The sequence below is a fragment of the Pogonomyrmex barbatus genome, unplaced genomic scaffold (genome assembly GCF_055798465.1).
Source record: "Pogonomyrmex barbatus isolate J1 unplaced genomic scaffold, ASM5579846v1 scaffold2, whole genome shotgun sequence".
Classification (NCBI taxonomy): domain Eukaryota; kingdom Metazoa; phylum Arthropoda; class Insecta; order Hymenoptera; family Formicidae; genus Pogonomyrmex; species Pogonomyrmex barbatus.
The window spans coordinates 9,134,370-9,151,703 of record NW_028297116.1 but is presented as its reverse complement, the minus strand read 5'-3'; the positions used below and the strand labels follow the sequence as shown (position 1 = coordinate 9,151,703).

Genomic DNA, 17,334 nt, shown 5'->3' with positions numbered 1-17,334 from the left:
TTAGACTTAGAATTATAATACTTTTTTGTGAGTTGTATCATCACATACAACATTTTAAGAATTTCTGTCATTGCAATCGCTATTTCTTGTCTAATTATGTTGTTCTGATATTTTGTTAAGAGATTTCTGAAAATAAATTTGATAATTTTAAAAAGTAGATAATAGATAGTAATAAATTAAACTTGAAACAGGTATCAGCTAAAACGCGAAAGTGAATTTCAGGCTTCTCCACTATGATCCATACATTATCGGCATGTTATCTATAACATTATTATCGAAAATGCATTAACTTATAGTTGAAGAAAATTATCGCTAGGTGCATAGCATTCTTCGCGTATTTCTAGAATTGCATTCCGATACTCACTGTCAGTACTGAAAATATATAATTCATGTCACATATATTATAGATTTTCAGTACTGAATATTCCGGCACTGAATATCGGAACGCAGTCTGAATTTTTATATAGTCCATGCTTGTCCTGAATGAAGATTAGGTTAGGTTGCAGATTTGTTGGAAGTTCCGGTTGATCCAGGTCGATTCACATAAGCTGGATGCAATTTAAGACGACTACGATTATCTGTCATATTTTCTACCAGTATTGATTTTGTGCCTGAGCAATTATGACGTACGTATCTTATACAAAAATTTTGCAAATTTGTAAAGTAGATTTGAAACTGTTCTTGTATCAAAGTATATAAACAGTATTTAAGAAACCATATGCTCTCTCAAGTGAGACATCGTACAGAACAATGAACACAAAATTTAAGAAAATATTGATTATACATTAATAAAGAAATTCTAGAAATTTAGAAAAATATAAATCATATATCTTATACTTGCATTATTTAAAATATCAAATAAACTTGGATTGTAAAGAATTTAAAGTATAAATAAAGTAACTTGCTTTACAATTTAATAAACCGAAAATATTATTCAAATAACAGAATATAATAAATAGCAAATATTCGTCGAAGCAGGATCTTAAATGCTTAATAATCTTATATTATTGAATTTATGTAAATTTAAAAAATTAAAATGTTATATATAAAATTATATTGTTTTGCTAAATATTTGTCATGTATGACATTCTGTTATTAAACATTATTTTCAGCTTATTATATTAAATTATTAAAACTAAGTTATTTTATTTATATTTTCATTTCTTTATAATCTACCTTTATTTGATATTTTAAATAATACACATATAAAATGTATATATGTTTTCCTAAATTTTTAGAATTTTTTATCATTTTTAATGTTTTTAAAAAGGAAATATTTGTAATTAACATCTCTCTTAAAAGAGGATTAAAAACTTTTGATAATGAATATCTTTGAAATCAACTGTAAAAAACGAAAAATGATATAGAAAAATTTTAAATTATAGATAAATAATTTACACACACAGAGAGAGAGAGAGAGAGAGAGAGAGAGAAGAAAGTGATGTATATTAACAATGACAAAATGAAAAAATTTAAAGGTTATAAATTATTTATTATAAATTATTTAGTTTCAACATTCAATAGTTTCTAGGTTATTCACAAAATTGTTCAACTTTTGCATAGAAATTTATTAAAATATGGTACAATTACAAAATTTTTATGTTTTTATGAATGTTTTGATTTATTTTACACACACACACACACACACACACACACACACACACACACACACACACACACATATATATATATATTCTTAATATGTTGCAGGTCCAAAGTTACTTTCAGAATAACTCTCACATCCGATCCTAATCTGCCATATAAAGTGTAAGTGACTTTAAGATATAAATGATATGTCCAATCGCATATGTTAACATGCAAGCCACTGGTTCTGAGATTTTTAAGACTATCGATGCGTTTCTCGCGCTATTGCAATCTCCAGTTGCTACTGAACAAATGACTATAGAACATGTGATGCAAGGTTTCAATTGTGCTCATTTTATCGAGATTACCATTGCCAAAATGCAAGCTGAAGACAAAAAATTACTTTTCGAAAAGTGCTTACGTCAAAAACTGGAGCGAAAATTATATCCACATGAGAATATTACATGTTCTGATTTGGAGAAAGCCTGTGACAAATTGTTGGAATGTTATTTGAAGGACAATCATATTTCTACGGTAATGGTAGACGAATATCTAAAACTGTATACTCAACATTTTGGACAAGACAGATTAAACGCCTACCTAAAACAAACAATAAGTCATGCTTTTGCCGTGAACATAGTTGTTAATTGTTTAGAAGAATTAGGAGTACCATTCTCTAGTATGGAAGACGAAGCATTAATCATGTCATGGCAAATGGCATTAGCTAATGGCGATCAAGACGAAGTAATGAAATGCATAAACAAGATGATAAACGATGGTTGTGTTTCAAGATTGGTGTGCTTAACAGTTGAATCGCATGATGATACTATTAAACAATTGGTTACGCAAACCTTTACTTCAAAGCTAGTGGACTATGATTCTGATATATGTGTAGCTCTAGCAAATACCAAAAAGAAGTCGCTTTTAAAATTGCTTCAAGACAGTGATCGATTTTGCATAGATTTCGTCGATGCGATATTCTACTTTGGCCGAAATATGTGTCTAGTGGATGGAAAATGGCATTCAGATTTTACCTTTGAATACGAACATCTCTGTCAAATGATGAAAATGTTATTAAATGGTCCTCGCGTAATTCGAGAACCAATATACAACAGAATATCCATTGTTAAAGCTCAACCTGGTAGCGAGATATGGACTGATATTGAAGCAGATATTTTTAGTTAATTCTCTAAATTCGATGTGTTTTGTAATATGAATTATGCTTGTATCGTTCTACAATGTAATTTTTGCAAAAAAATGAATAAAATTTTTTTTACACATGGAAATCTGTTTGACAAAATAATCATCGATCCTTTATCATGAGAAACATTTAAAACAAAAAATTATGTATTAATTTATATATTTCGATGATATTTCTCTTGGCATTGTATAAAATAATGTTTCGAACATTTTGTAAAGTAAGAAAAAAATATGTATTTTTTTATTAATTGCAGACTTAGCGTACCAGAAAATACTCCATTCACTGCCGTACTAAAATTCGCTGCTGAAGAATTTAGAGTGCCACCAGCTACGTCAGCCATAATTACAGACGATGGTGTAGGAATTAATCCTCAACAAACTGCAGGTAAAGCTTATAATATGTCATGATCTCTGTTTTTTAATATGAGTATCAATCGTACAATTTCTGCTCTTTCAGGAAATGTATTTCTTAAACATGGCGCGGAACTCAGATTGATCCCGAGAGATCGCGTTGGATGTACTAGATGAGTCGTGTAATGTATTTATTTTTATCGCGTCTATGCATATTGTTTAAAAAATGAAAAAAAAATTATTGCCAACGGAATATTATAAAAATATATATGTATATGTATATAGATCACATCCAATTATAAAAAAATTATTCACATTATTAGTAACATTCCATATATTTTCTGAAACTGATTGATATCCAAATTTTAATAAAATACACAAGTCTACTATTCAAATCAGAAACTTCTTTATTTCATATTTCTAAGACATAAGTAAAATTTATATTTATTAGATAGGAGATATTTGGGAATCAGACATTATTCGAAATTTTTGATAAAAAGATTTTATAGCTGAAATACATGAACGTTATAAGATCGAGATATAAAGGTACATCATTATATGATAAAATTATTTAGCTAGCAATGATTTACAGGATACGAGATTGAGTGATGAGGAAATGTTCAGTATTTCATAAATTTTCTTTTTTGTTGTGCATTTCTATCTCAAATCTCGTGCTGCAAAAGATCACGCTTTATTATTCATAATCTGTAAACAGATAGAGCTTGCTGAAAACTACAAATTGAATTATAATTACGTACAATACATAATATATGAACGATCAAATGTAATGTATGAATAATCAAATAAAAAAAATTACATTAAGATATGCTATATCGCCATACCTTCTTTCTTTTTTATAATGCAATATAAAGTCAGTAATACAGGACATAAATGGCAGCGATAAACCAAGTTTCATCGTACTCTTTATCTTTGACACGTATAGAAAATTGTTTTAATACTTTCGTAACGTTTTGGAACATCTTATAGGTCTAAAATGTGCAAGATACAAAAAATACTGTCGATAATGGATTTTTGGCACTATGTTGATCAAATATATTCGTGCCGAGATATGAAGAATGAGATAAAGAAGATGTACATAATCGTTATTATTAAATTTCTCAAAGAAAAAAGATAATATTGGCATTTTATATTATTAAAACTTGTTTTTAAAGGATCATCATAGTACCATCATTTTTTTATAATTCGTAAAAACACAAAAAAAACGAGATGAAATATTTTGATCTGAATATTTATATGATAAGATTATCGCTTGATAAATTGATAATTATTATATTCGATATTATGATAAAAAAGTTCATTGTAAAAAGGATCAGTCATCTTCTTTTCTTAATTAATATCGTTTGGATCTTGCAGATTACTCAATGCGATGTCGACAGAGCATAAATTGAAGTATACTTCACCATACAATTCAATTATCGGCTTACGATTACTTATTTACGCGCTGTATTTATTTTGTATAATGTCTTTTTTTTTATATGTGCGTATAAGGATACGAAATATCGTAAAAAACCTCTGCTTCACAATTCTGTGACAAAATTGTCATTTGCTCTATTATCACACAGATACGATGATAGATTATATTATGACATATACATTGAGACCATTATTGACATCTGGTGTATCTGGGCAAAACGAAAATAAATCTGGCACTGATGTGGCAATAAAATAAATTAAATAAGGAATGTCGATTTTTATCACGGAATAAGTTAACATTTAGAGATCTAATGATATTGATTGTAATACTGTTTTTTTTTCTCTTTTTTATTAACGACAGACTAAATACTGCTTCGCAAATGGCACATGTTTCGAATCTTCTTTTCTTTAGAAATTCATCGTCCATTCTAATATATATATTCGATATATAATGAATTAAATATTCGTCAATAATTGTCTCTGACACAATTGATATTGTTCACACTTGGTACTGAAAAGCATAATAAATATACTAGCATATACTTGCTCTAAGAAGAAATATTCATCCATTGAACTCCCAAACTGATATTCATTAAATAGATGGATGAAACTATTGTCAAATCGTAATACAAATTTCTCAATTCTCTTGACAATAATTAAGCATACCCTATATCTAATAATCTCTACAGTGATATATTATAGAATTATTTGTAGATAGAAATACGTACGTGAGAGAAATTAGCAATTAAAAAAAGATGATTTGGGACTAGAGCTATAATCGCATTTCGATTTTATAAGAACAGTGTTATCATATCAACACTGCATTCTGTATCAAACATTGGATTAATTACATCGCCACATTAAAAAATCTCTTGTGTCTTTGTTCTTTTTGTTTAGTGTTTTTTTTACTTTAAATTAATGTGATTTAACAAGGCCTGAATTCTTATTTCTACGCGTTGAAAAATGCGTTTACAAAATCTTAAGCTAGATTTACCAAAAAATGAGTATTGTTGTAAATTGATATAAAACACTGTACTTATTCTCTTACTTCCTCCACAAAAGAAAATTGTTGGAAGTATATCACTCAGATACAATTTGCCTCTTGCTCTATACACAGTAACACTGCGATACTCTTGCCATTCGCGCGATATATAATTCTAACTTATAAATAATTTACGCGGCTTGAACAACTACATTTAGATATTTACTTCATCAGTTTGCATCTATCCACAAGTCTTCAATTTTCACTCATCCTAAAATATAACAAGTTTTATTATTAATTATTATTTATTATTGTCAATTTTTATAGATAAACGAATTTCTTTTTCCACATTTATTGTTTATTATTTTTATTGACGTGTAAAAAAAAGAGTAATATGATTCTACATTCACACATAATATATGTAGCTAAAAGTATAGAAAATTAAATTACTACATGATGAATCATTACTTAAAAACCCGAATGGTAACATAGCGAATAGGATCACCTACCCATTCATGTTCCTCGACACCTTCCATGTGATCCTGTTCTAATGAACATTGGATGACATCTCCCACAAAATGGCTCATAGTTTTCTGGATCTAACATACCACACAATACACTCAAACATGATATTACATAGAAGCAAGAATCGCGTCGCGATAGAAATTTTAACAGAAGAGAAAGATAATTTTTCAAAATAGTTTTGAAGCAATTTTTCAAGTAATTTGCGTCACATCTTGTATCATTGAATAATACCATCAATCGAAAGAAATAATTTATGATCAGGCTTGTGTCACACTTCACAATACCGCAACTCATTAGAAAATCTACACATCAATGTTGAAGCTTACACATGCAGCCGTTCAATTGTGATTTTATTCTTCAACAAAATCTGACATTATAAATATGTAATTGTAATCTTGCAAGAAATAATTTTTACGCCCAATGTCCATTTATAAAGTACATGCAAAACGCGCAAATTTAATTGTTAGTCTTACCTCTTCTTGTTTTGCTTTGATATCCGGATTCCATCCTAATCTATTGAATGGTTGTGCAGTAATACCGAAAGGAGTTGATAATGGCTTGCTTGCAATTTGAGGAGGTGTAACTGCATTTTGGGACTGATTCTCAGTTACTATAAATAAACATTCATGTGTATCAGATATTTCATCAGACATTTCTCTTCTATCATAATAATATGATATCTTTTACTTACAATTATCCATACCAGGTGGTTTAAGACTTATTCTAGATGGCTGCTTATTGCCACCATTAAACCACTCTGATGCGGATAAAGTCGATTTCCAGATAACTTTAGTTGGAGGAAAGAGATCATCTTGGAATAATTCGCTCTAAAATACAGCAGGGATATACATTAGTATTTTCATGCTATTGATTTCATCATATACATAGTGTATATGTATGTATTAGTCATTCATAGTATATACCTTTATACGCGGTACAGTAAAGCTTAAAGGCTCTATTGTATTATTCGTTAACCTCAAAGCTGAAGCGAACTCCACACTGGCCACGTCACATTTATTTTTTGGAAGGAATGACAAGCCTTGATGCAAACTACTGCATCTGTGATGACTCAATGGGCAGCAATAAGGAGCTTCCTCAGTTACTTCAAATGCATATATCGTGGAATCACCCTAAAAATAATATTTTCATTTAATTCAATTAAATTTCTCATGTAACTTATTTAAAATACTTGAGTATAAAAAAAAATCTTACACGTCCAGTTAAAAAAAGCGTGGAACTGTCTTCATCATAATATGGCATTAATATGGCAGGTGAGACGTCCAATCCAACAGTATTCAAGGGAGCATTCAAATTGTCCACTTTAAATACATAAATCTGTCTCTCGGAAACTCTGAAAAATATAAATTTTGATAATTTCTTTCTCTATATATTTTTTTTTATTATGCCAACAAAATATGCAATTCTTTGTTATACTTACTTATCAAAACCCATTACAACAAGATATTTGCCTTCAAGCGCCCATATAACTCTTGCTCCTCTTGTCCCAACGGGACCTTTTCCTTCTTTCACAGGAACATCGCTTGATCGAGGTTTATAGATTCGCAGTTTACCATCCTTGCATGTGCTGGCAAGGTATTGACCGCACGGTGACCATGCTAAACTAAATATTTGATCGGTATGACCAGTCAATGTGATTTTTGCAATCGCTGTTTCAGTAGATGATAACAGTGATAGATCCCAAATCTTCACGGTCATATCGTATGAAGCGGATGCGAGAACATTTGCCGCCAGTGGATGAAATTTAATCAGATAAATCTTGTCAGTGTGGGCTTCTATGGTGTGTTTCGGTTCGTTTGTTGGTTCTGCTAAACCAGACTCCGGTATTTCCCACAAACGAATTATTCCATCATCGCAAGCTAGCACAAGCAAATATTAATCTCTTTCAAATCTGATAAAATGATATATTTCTTTTTATTATAATTTCCAACTTCTATACTTACCAACTGCTAATCGTTGATTATCAAATGGATCCCATTGAAAGTCCATCACAGTCGCACCGTGAACTAAAGCTGGCATAACACCATCCGGCAGTCTTCCAGTCTTTTTCAATTCCAGTACCGCTATCTTTCCACCTGGACCACTCAAAGGTACTGCCACTCGATCGGGATTAGCTGCAAATTTACGGAATAGAGACGCCCATGTTCATCATATTTAAAAATTTGCTTCAGATCTAATCTTATTGAGAAAGAGATAATTTTACCATGAAAACCATCGCATTCACCGGATATCTGGCGACTGATATTGCGTATATTTTCAATATGCGTAGATTTGTGTCCCGGAGTACCTTTCAAGTGCCGGAATTTGGATACTCTTCCTATATAACAGTCAAAGAATTTGCATTAAATTAAAAAATTTCAAACAAGTTTTGAAAAAAGTTTTGAAAAATCAATTCTTACCAAAAACTGTCGATGTTCTTTTTGATGCTGGCGTAACAACAGGCTCCACTTTTTCCAATTTAGGATCCATGCTCTGCTGTCGTAACATAGGGATAGTCTTCTTCGTTTCGTCTTCTTTAATCACTTCGCTTTTTGCCTTGAAGGAATCCCTTCGTCTCAACATAGTTGGCGAACCCATCGCTTTCTCTGCTAGATTTCCATCAGTGACGGACACAGATCGACTTTCATAAAGACGCCGCCTTTCAGCAATTGAGTTTCTGTTCATGCCGCCGCGTTCAAAATTCCCAGCATCCTCGTTCTCGGGCGATTCATCTTTCATTTTTGTCTCGAATACCTTGCGTCTTTCCGCAGTACTCGGTGTCTTCGGCTTGTAACCAGAATCGCTCGAATTAGCATCTTCCTCGATAGAACTCGAGTCACTCTTGCCATTTTCCGTGTCTTTCGTGCGATCATTCGATATTAAAGTTGGCGATTTGTCTGTTTCTGTATTATGCTCTATAGCGTTATTAATTTCATTCTGATAACCATTCGTATTGTTGTCATTATTAGGTGCAATTGGTACTGAGAAAACTTTATCAAACGAGAACTCCTGGCTACTCGACTTTGCCTGGAACGGTTTAGGACCGAGTCGGGGCTAAAATAAAAAAAAAAGCAAAAAATTTTTAATTACCTCTCCTTACCTCTACCCTAAGAATTGTTGTAATGACCGTTAATGATGATATGATAATAATGATGACATGAACGTGATAGGAAAAACTGGCTGTATGCAAAAAATCACGTGTTGTCACAATAATCAAATAATACCCCTTATATAACATTAGTGTGGTTCTTTTTTAAGTTGATTACAACCTTATATCCGCCAATCGCATTAGGATTCACTGATGTAACTACTGATCCAGGATTTGGCGATGTACGAGGACGTGCCACCGGTTTTGGTTCCTCCTCGGAGATACTGTTGGTTCTTGATGCTCTTGGTAAAGGTTTCGGTGGAACGGTTTGTCCATTCTGTATCTTGGTTTTGTCTTCTTCTACCTCAGGTTTTTCGGGTTTTTTCGTGTCATCGAGTTTCTCAGTGTCGTTCTCTATATTGCTGTCATTTTCGTTCACGTTGCTCGGCGCTTTCATGAATCCCTTCGGCGCGGTAATGACCAAGGGTTTTGGCGGCCGGTTGTTCGTTTGTTCTACTTTAATTTCGCGTTGATTGTCTTTGAGCACCGCTAAGTTCCCTTTGTGTACCTGGAGGTACGGTAAATTCCTTAATGACCGCAAACCGCATGCAAACCAAACTACACTGTCCGATATTTCGCACTTTATTTATGTACATTTCTGCATATTTAACGCGATTATTTAATAACAGCGCCAATTTAGCTACATCTACATCATTTTTACATACATATGTACGCATGGCTCGCATTTTTGTACAAGAGACAGCAGTATATAAAAAAAGAACACACAAGCTCCAATAATTAAAGCTTAAAGTATCTCACGATTAAATTTGTTGAAAGCAAATTTACAGAAAAAGATCATCTCATGGCTGTATAGACAGTACAAATGTTTTTTTACATTTCATTACTATTACTTACACTGTAGAATAAGCTACAACATCAATTGCCACTTATATTACACGTGCCAGGAATAATAGTTTGAATGGTGCTAATGTATAAATTATAAAACATATATCGGATATCTGAAACGTGAAAAAAAATATACACAGAATATAGAGAAAGAAATTGAATGGCGCAAAAAAAATGTATATAATTATATGTAATAAAAATAAATTCCTTTTAATAATTCCGCAAAAGATTAAATATAGAAGATATGTAAGATATGTAAGATATGTAAGAAAAATATTTTAATGCTCAAATCGTATTCTATTAATTTCTTACATTTATGACATGTGATATTGTACTAGCAGCCACTGAAAAATTTAGCACTTTATATATAAAAAATACATTGCAAATATTTGTTATATAGAATCGTCTTAGGCACCAACATTAGTTTAGTTTTACGCGAGATTAATATGTGTCTGTCTATTTATTTAAAAAGAAAAATAAAGACAGATATATGTTTAAATCTCGCTTAAAGCTAAAATAACGTTGGTGCAACCGAGCCTTATATACTTAGAAAAAATATTTAAATTAATATTTAAATTAATTTTAATATTTAAATTAAGTTACATTTTAACATTATTATTGTTTTCTTTATAGAATAAAGAATCTTCCATAAAATAAATGACACCATCCCAAATTAATTCCTTTTTTCGTATTTCAATTTTAAAATATATAACATAAGATTCATTTAAAAATATGTATTAAAATAAATATTGTAAGCAAATGCATTGACATCACACAACCCAATATTGATTCTTGAAATCCAATTATTTTAGAGCTGATAATGCAAATGAGATGATAATGCAAAAAAAAAAAACATTGTGATGAAAAGCATGCGATGATTGATGATTTCCAGTTTAAAGCAATCATATAATTGATATATACAAAATGAGCAAATGAATTTGTTTAACGGTCAAAACTACTTCATGTGTGCCAGATTATGAGCGATATTTCCATGACATTTATCAAAATGTTTACTCACAGTAATCAATTCTTCGCCTTTGTTTCTTTTAGCAGGATCTAGCGATATTTTTGGGACAGGCATATTATGACCCTTAATCCATGCTGTTGCATTATTTTGAGCAATGGGACCAGACGTGTCTGGATAAATGTCTGCGTGAAAGTCTCTGTATGTCTAAAATTCAATATTTATTGAAAAGTTTAGATATGTGTCAATTCATATATAGATAGCATTAAGCACAACCAACCTTTCGTGGCACTTGATACATGATCGGGATCACCATATTGGAAGTGAGTTGTAAGAGTCTATTAACTTCAGCCTGCATTACATTTAATGCTCGTTTAGGAACCAAGCATACTCCTTTAGTTTGCTCACCACTGTGACGAATCCCTTCTACTAGATATGGATCTTTATCCATAACTTCCATGTATATAATAGTAGTATCTCCTTTCCCAGCAAGGAAAAGCATATTCGTGTCAGAATCAAAAAGCGGCATCAGAATACTACAAAAAAATATATAATACAGACATACAAGCAATTACTTTGACAGTGCAACGTGTTAGCGTACAGTTAACAACGTGATTAAATTTTATTTCCAAATATAGGACTAAATTCAATTTATATTTACCCAGTACTGCAATCTAATTCCAATGTTTTTACCGGCTCGTTTAAATGCCTTAAGTCCCTAATGTAAACCTGACGAAGTCTCGCCGCGTCAAATCCTGTGGTGAGTATTCTGTCACTGTTTAGCCAAACTACTCTGGAATCTTTAATACTTTGATGACTCGAACATGAATTAATGACGCATGAAGATGCACGCGGATCTATAATCCTCATTTGTTTGTCCTTGCAAGACGTCGCTAAAACGGTACCATCTTCCTTCCAACTCACAGATTGGATTACTTCGGTATGGTCGCTATTAGCTGCAGTAACATAAATTTTATGAGTATAAGTAATGAGTATAAGTAAAACAGCAAGTATCGGTGGAGTTGTGAAATATTTACAGAACAGTTCCTGTTGCGAAAGAACGTCCCAGAGTGACAGATTGGTGAATGACGCAGTGGTTAGAAGATGTTCGGCAGAAGGATGCCAGCATACTGCTTCTACTCTTCGTTGGCGATGTGAGAATGTACATTCTGGATTGCACAAGGATTCTTCTAAGCCACTTTCTGGGATGTGCCACAACTTTACCTAATTTTATACGCACACGCAAATAAAGTCAATATAACCTTTAAAGAAATGCATATTTTCTAAACAATATTTCATATTGCTTAGAAATAAAGTTTTAAGATGCTTACGAGACAATCCTGAGAACCAGTTGCAAGCAAGCCGTCATGAAATGGAGAAAAATCCATATCTGTTACGGTATCTGCATGGGCATGAAGCAACGGCATAGTCTTGCTCTTTCTGCCACAATCCTCTAGTGGTAATACTGCTAAACTGGATCCTTTGGAAGGAAGGAGCTTTTATTTTGAGAATAGTTTACGAATAAATTAAATCTAAAAAGTAGAGCCTATTAAAATAAATACAAGTGTACCATTATGATCAACATTGAATGCCATGAACGCTGCGGATGCTGTTATGTTATTTCCATAAGTCTGGTACGATCCCACGGAGATATCCCGAATACAAGCCTCCGGTTTGGGCACAATCGGCGCTGCATTTTTGTATTTGGAAGCTTTGAAACGCCAAGCCATTTTGACACTAGTAACTCAAATTTAAATGTCCAGCACTCTGCTTAAATCATGTAATCTGGAAGAAGAAAAAAAACAAGTTAAATCATTATAATTTCATTAATTTTGAGACATATTGAACATAAACAGGTATTATTTGCTTCGTCTTGAAAAACATAAGATCAGATGTTTGGCGAGAGCGTACGTAAAGAGAATGGCAACATTCGAAGACATACAGACACGACTTTGGGACAGGACAAAGACGAGCGTCCGCGGAAACCCTTCAAGGAAGTGACTCTCGCGAGAAAACTCTGTTTCCTCAATCTCGATTTCGCGCAGGGACACTCGAACACATGCGAATATCTCGCTGGGCGTTGCTCTCAGTGTGGATAATGGTAGGGAGAAAAATCGACGCCGGAATCTCTCTCTCTTTCGCGAGGTCAGGCATCAACGGCGTCGATGGCGGTGACAACAAGACGAGCGACGCCGACGCGATTCACTCGGCGCCGCCTGAGCAAAATCGTGCGTGACTAATAATTTGGGGGTGGAGAACCACCCTTCCCTCCGTACGACGTGGGGCCATAGATTGCCGCTTGGCGTTGCCGCAATGACGCTGTCAGCAGCGACGCGTAATCGGTAGGCGAGAGACGCCTGGACGGAGATGCCTGGAGTCGGATACTCACGATTCGCAAAATCGAGACACGTTCACACGCGCCGACCTCTGCGATTACGTACCTCGGCAACGAGTACCTAGGAATACAGCTGGCAACAAACACGAGAAGGCTGACGACAGCCAGGCGTTACCGCTACTCTACCGAGCTCTGACCAAGCTCTACAGTTGACAGCCGGAAGCAGGAAAACCCCCCTCCACCCTCCTCCGAGGCGCTGCACTTTATCCCTCCCTCCCGATGACATTGTTTGAAGTCTCTTGTAGATATATCAGCGATCGCTTTCCTCGTATTCGTGTTGGTCAATATATATCTCAGAATCATATCTATTCATTTTTTGTTTTTTTTTTTTGAGTATATATTTTTTTAAGTATATATTTTTCAATATCAATATTTTCGCAAATATGAAATTACGAAATAAAATCTATGGAACTAAAGAATCCATATAAACATAAAAAATTACATATTTTACAATAATGGTTTTTATATATATATATATATATATATATATATATATATATATACGTATAGTAAAAGTAACATTATTCTTTTAGAAGAGCCAGCTGCAGTAGAGGCATCACTTTTAGCGAGGATAAATCTGCTAACACGGCCTGAAAATAGAAGAATGTAACAATTGCATATAATTTATATCAATATATAGTATATCACTTCTGTACCTCTACATTTTGTTGGGTATTAACTTGTAATAAATTTTCTTTTCGAAAACTCAATATTGTTACTGCCAGTAGTGAAATAATTTCCAAAGAATCATAACCGAGAATTAGATCCCAAAGATATAATAATTGTTCGGGCGGTAAATGTCCACTGAAGCCTCTCATAAGCCATTTGAAAACTATTTTTATGCTGAAAATATACACATATATACATTAAATTAACAAATGGAATTAAAATTAGAGAGAAAAAGAGAAAAATAAACTCACGGTTGAATGTGTATATTTTTGAAGTGGGCCCACAACTGTGGTTCGTGGCATTGCAATAATCGTTCGAAGAGTAAGCAAAGGGCAACTATACCTTGCTCATGATTCGACACGGTATGCAAACGAAACCAATATCTCAGATAAAACGCTCGGAAGGTGTAATACATGGCGCAAGAATCGTCGTACAAATAACAGAACGGTGTAGCTGACATGAAAATATCGACAATTAATCAATTAAATTCAAAGACCATGTCATACTTTCTCCGCAACCTGCTTACCATACATCGTAAATCCATGAAATGGAATAACGCCACTTGGTGGAAAGACCAATGTATTTTCTAATGTCGCCGGTTTGCCCTGCAAAACCGCATGGATTACTTGACCCCCGGCACTTCTGTCTGTTGTAACCGGCGCAAGTATTTCCGAATCTCTTGAGAAGCACAGCATTGTTTTATACAAAACATCTTCGAATACAAAGTATTGATCGTCATTTCTCGCCGTTAATTGTACATCCTATAGTTGTATTAAGATACAAGATATTCTCGTTTACTTTTAAAATGATAATATAATTTACAACAAATTACCATTATTATCAACTTGTCTACCACAATATCGTATTGTAAAACCATATTTTTCAATTCCTCATAATACTCTATGTCCTAAAAGAAAGAAATTATTTACATTGATAATCAGAGGTGACAATCTTCAGTTTAATACATACAATACAAAGGAAAGTATCAGTCATACGTTATCTTTGATAACAGATCCAAGAACGAGCGACCAAAGGCGACCGCGCAACGCTCGAGGAGATCCTCTTTTAAGAAATTCTTGAGCAATTGGTGCATGATTCGAATTTAATACTTTTTCGCCAATATGCGTTCGCTCGGCTTCTAGATTTGGAAAATTTTCTGTTGCTGGCATATCGGAATTTATTCCTAACAATGGCATTCCCTGTGCTAATTCTGAATACATACGCCTCTACAGAGAGAAGTCTTTTATATATACATGAATAAAGAAGAAATTACATAGAAATAACCGAATGAAATTCCTACCAATTGCGCGAGTGTTTTTACACTAATCTGTATGTGACTGAAGTCCCAATTTAATTCGTCTCTGAAAAATGTTTTGAAAGAACTTGACAATGTATGGATATTTTTATTCGAATAAAGCTGACTTCATTTTTATACAAATTTATAATTACACACGGTTGTTTTTTGAACAAAGGATCGCGTACGGAGAACAATACATCCAGGAAATCCTTCGGCGCGTATAACGGTCGGTACTGCGACAAATCTGAAAATTCAAATTCTATGGATAAAGTACAGGGGAGATCTACATTTTATTTTTAAATTCATCACAAACATACCAATGTCATAAGTGCTTAGCTCGTTCCATTTTTCGGCCAGCTCTTCTCTGTCAGCAGTGGGTCTTATACGAGCCAACGGAATATTCAATTCGCTGCACGTTGAGTTCAATGATTTCTGTATGCGTCGTTCCCATTGTATCTGAGTTTTCTTCAAATAGCTCAGGTCGGCCGTTTGTATGTGCGAAGTCGAACGCGAATGCAGCGAACCCTGAAAAAATTCTGTTTATACGAAATTTATACATATTCTAGAATTGAAAGGGGGTCAATCGCATACCCGTGATCGCGCCCAATGAAACACCGTGTTACGGATTTCCGTCTCTAAGCCGTTATCTTTCAGCACTGTAAGCAGGGAGTTCTTGAAATCGTCCTTGTTTACGATAGGTGACGCAACGAGTTTCTGCCACAATAAATAAGTAAACAATTGAGAAGACAAGCAGTGGGTTACCCTCGATTTCGACGGGTTTGAGTATCGACTCGTACCTGTATTTCGTGATAAAGCGCTTTGTAATTCGACATATTCTGTATATCGTCGGTGAGCTTCCGCGCCGTTTTGTCGAGCGAACTCGCATTCTCCGCGGTCTCCTCGTTCATTCTCTATAGTTTCTACGTTCCGCCAATTGTGCGCTCCTCGAGGAGGAAAATCGAAAATATGCGCCATTTTTAAATGCGCACGATCGTCATGGCAACGCGCGCAGTGCTGGACTTGGTCCACAGTGGACCCGGAATTTGAGGTCCACGAGAAACAGATGAAAATGAACGGAGCAAGCACACGCTTAGTCAAACTAAGAACTCAGACATAATGAATGCCAATAAGAAATAAGAATTTAAAAAGTATGAAGAATTTAAAAAATTGTTTTTAATTAATGAAAGAATACCTTGATATTCTTTTTTGAAGATTGAAGTATAAATTCCTATATGTCGAAATTTAATTGTTTAGTCCTAATTTCTTACTTTTCATTTTAATTTTTAGATGTTTTGAACATGTTAATTGACTATATAAATAGCAAGATCAAGTCTCCAAAAGTTCTTTATCTTATAATTAATCAATACATTAAAAAAATTTTAACTCTTAAACTAAAAAAATAGAAAAGTGAAAGTAAATTAAACTGAGCTTAAAATTAACCTACAGATAAAACCGAGCATTAAAAATTTCGAAAAAAATAAAGAGTAATTAAACTGAAATTAAAATTAAATCAAATAAACATTAATAGAAATGAACATAAGACTTAATCATTCGTATTCCCGATTATCATAACAATATTCATCAAATCTAGAACATTTTTTAATTGTTCGATTTTTCATCAGAATGCTCATGAATACTCAAGGTTGTCCCTTTTTATAAGAGTGTTTCAATCTTTTATGATAACGATCACTCTTAGAGGGATGCGGTAGGTCTCACCGTATTCGGTTAACTTTATCATGCGATTTTAAGAATTGCCAACTGGTAAACTGATCATTAACCTAATTTTGTAATTATTTTAATTAAAATTATTAATTTATTATTATTTGAAAATATTACATTTTATATAAAAAATAAATTGTAATTTATAGAAAATTGAGAAAAATTATGAAAAATGATAAAAATTTAAGGAAAACAAAATAATACAATTAATTTTAAATATTGC

The 17,334-nt window shown here is 33.1% G+C and overlaps 4 protein-coding genes and 1 long non-coding RNA gene across 9 annotated transcripts; 3 read left to right on the top strand and 2 right to left on the bottom strand.

Annotated features, from left to right (window-relative positions):
- The first annotated feature begins 442 nt into the window (after positions 1-442).
- Positions 443-3,454, top strand: LOC105427577 (Ubiquitin-fold modifier 1). Its single transcript, XM_011639374.3, has 4 exons — positions 443-626; positions 1,711-1,767; positions 3,039-3,169; positions 3,242-3,454. Exons 1-4 carry the CDS (start codon positions 622-624, stop codon positions 3,310-3,312), a joined length of 264 nt encoding a protein of 87 aa, XP_011637676.2. The 5' UTR covers positions 443-621; the 3' UTR covers positions 3,313-3,454.
- Positions 1,774-2,870, top strand: LOC148936626 (uncharacterized). The gene has a single exon (XM_089077669.1). The coding sequence runs from the start codon at positions 1,789-1,791 to the stop codon at positions 2,767-2,769; it is 981 nt and encodes a 326-aa protein (XP_088933795.1). The 5' UTR covers positions 1,774-1,788; the 3' UTR covers positions 2,770-2,870.
- Positions 3,455-3,621: 167 nt separating the features above from the next.
- Positions 3,622-13,621, bottom strand: pod1 (coronin). Of its 5 annotated transcripts, none has more exons than XM_011639376.3 (18): positions 13,473-13,620; positions 12,602-12,816; positions 12,363-12,511; positions 12,069-12,255; positions 11,693-11,987; positions 11,312-11,567; positions 11,086-11,238; positions 9,343-9,729; positions 8,494-9,127; positions 8,298-8,411; positions 8,038-8,208; positions 7,515-7,953; positions 7,289-7,427; positions 7,000-7,206; positions 6,768-6,903; positions 6,550-6,686; positions 6,061-6,150; positions 3,622-5,822 (listed from the first exon to the last, which is right to left on the bottom strand). In XM_011639376.3, exons 2-18 carry the CDS (start codon positions 12,759-12,761, stop codon positions 5,814-5,816), a joined length of 3,663 nt encoding a protein of 1,220 aa, XP_011637678.2. In that variant the 5' UTR covers positions 12,762-12,816; positions 13,473-13,620; the 3' UTR covers positions 3,622-5,813. The 5 variants fall into 5 exon arrangements, with proteins under 5 accessions (XP_011637678.2, XP_011637680.2, XP_011637679.2 ...); XM_011639378.3 differs by lacking the exon at positions 13,473-13,620 and adding an exon at positions 12,943-13,181; XM_011639377.2 differs by lacking the exon at positions 13,473-13,620 and adding an exon at positions 12,974-13,181.
- On the top strand, positions 13,565-14,131 carry LOC105427579 (uncharacterized). Its single transcript, XR_967910.2, has 2 exons — positions 13,565-13,706; positions 13,960-14,131. It is a non-coding gene; the product is annotated as an uncharacterized LOC105427579 (long non-coding RNA).
- Positions 13,739-16,847, bottom strand: LOC105427578 (TBC1 domain family member 19). The gene is made up of 11 exons (XM_089077668.1): positions 16,190-16,847; positions 15,984-16,106; positions 15,710-15,917; positions 15,549-15,636; positions 15,396-15,456; positions 15,091-15,321; positions 14,928-15,002; positions 14,622-14,856; positions 14,347-14,548; positions 14,083-14,269; positions 13,739-14,016 (listed from the first exon to the last, which is right to left on the bottom strand). The coding sequence occupies exons 1-11, from the start codon at positions 16,298-16,300 to the stop codon at positions 13,948-13,950; spliced, it is 1,590 nt and encodes a 529-aa protein (XP_088933794.1). The 5' UTR covers positions 16,301-16,847; the 3' UTR covers positions 13,739-13,947.
- Between the last annotated feature and the right edge of the window lie 487 nt (positions 16,848-17,334).

What these genes read in the sequence shown, in the direction of transcription:
- LOC105427577 (XM_011639374.3), top strand. An exon ending in CCTAATCTGCCATATAAAGT is followed by an intron (nt 1,768 to 3,038) that starts GTAAGTGACTTT and finishes TATTAATTGCAG; the next exon opens with ACTTAGCGTACCAGAAAATA. An exon ending in TAATCCTCAACAAACTGCAG is followed by an intron (nt 3,170 to 3,241) that starts GTAAAGCTTATA and finishes CTGCTCTTTCAG; the next exon opens with GAAATGTATTTCTTAAACAT.
- LOC148936626 (XM_089077669.1), top strand. Translation starts at nt 1,789, where the DNA reads ATGATATGTCCAATCGCATATGTTAACATGCAAGCCACTGGTTCTGAG.
- pod1 (XM_011639376.3), bottom strand. Translation starts at nt 12,761, where the DNA reads ATGGCTTGGCGTTTCAAAGCTTCCAAATACAAAAATGCAGCGCCGATT. An exon ending in ATTCAATGTTGATCATAATG is followed by an intron (nt 12,512 to 12,601) that starts GTACACTTGTAT and finishes TTCCTTCCAAAG; the next exon opens with GATCCAGTTTAGCAGTATTA. An exon ending in TCAAAGCAAAACAAGAAGAG is followed by an intron (nt 6,151 to 6,549) that starts GTAAGACTAACA and finishes GTGGTATGTTAG; the next exon opens with ATCCAGAAAACTATGAGCCA.
- LOC105427578 (XM_089077668.1), bottom strand. Translation starts at nt 16,300, where the DNA reads ATGAACGAGGAGACCGCGGAGAATGCGAGTTCGCTCGACAAAACGGCG. An exon ending in TAAAAACACTCGCGCAATTG is followed by an intron (nt 15,322 to 15,395) that starts GTAGGAATTTCA and finishes TTCTCTCTGTAG; the next exon opens with AGGCGTATGTATTCAGAATT. An exon ending in TCATGGATTTACGATGTATG is followed by an intron (nt 14,549 to 14,621) that starts GTAAGCAGGTTG and finishes TTTTCATGTCAG; the next exon opens with CTACACCGTTCTGTTATTTG.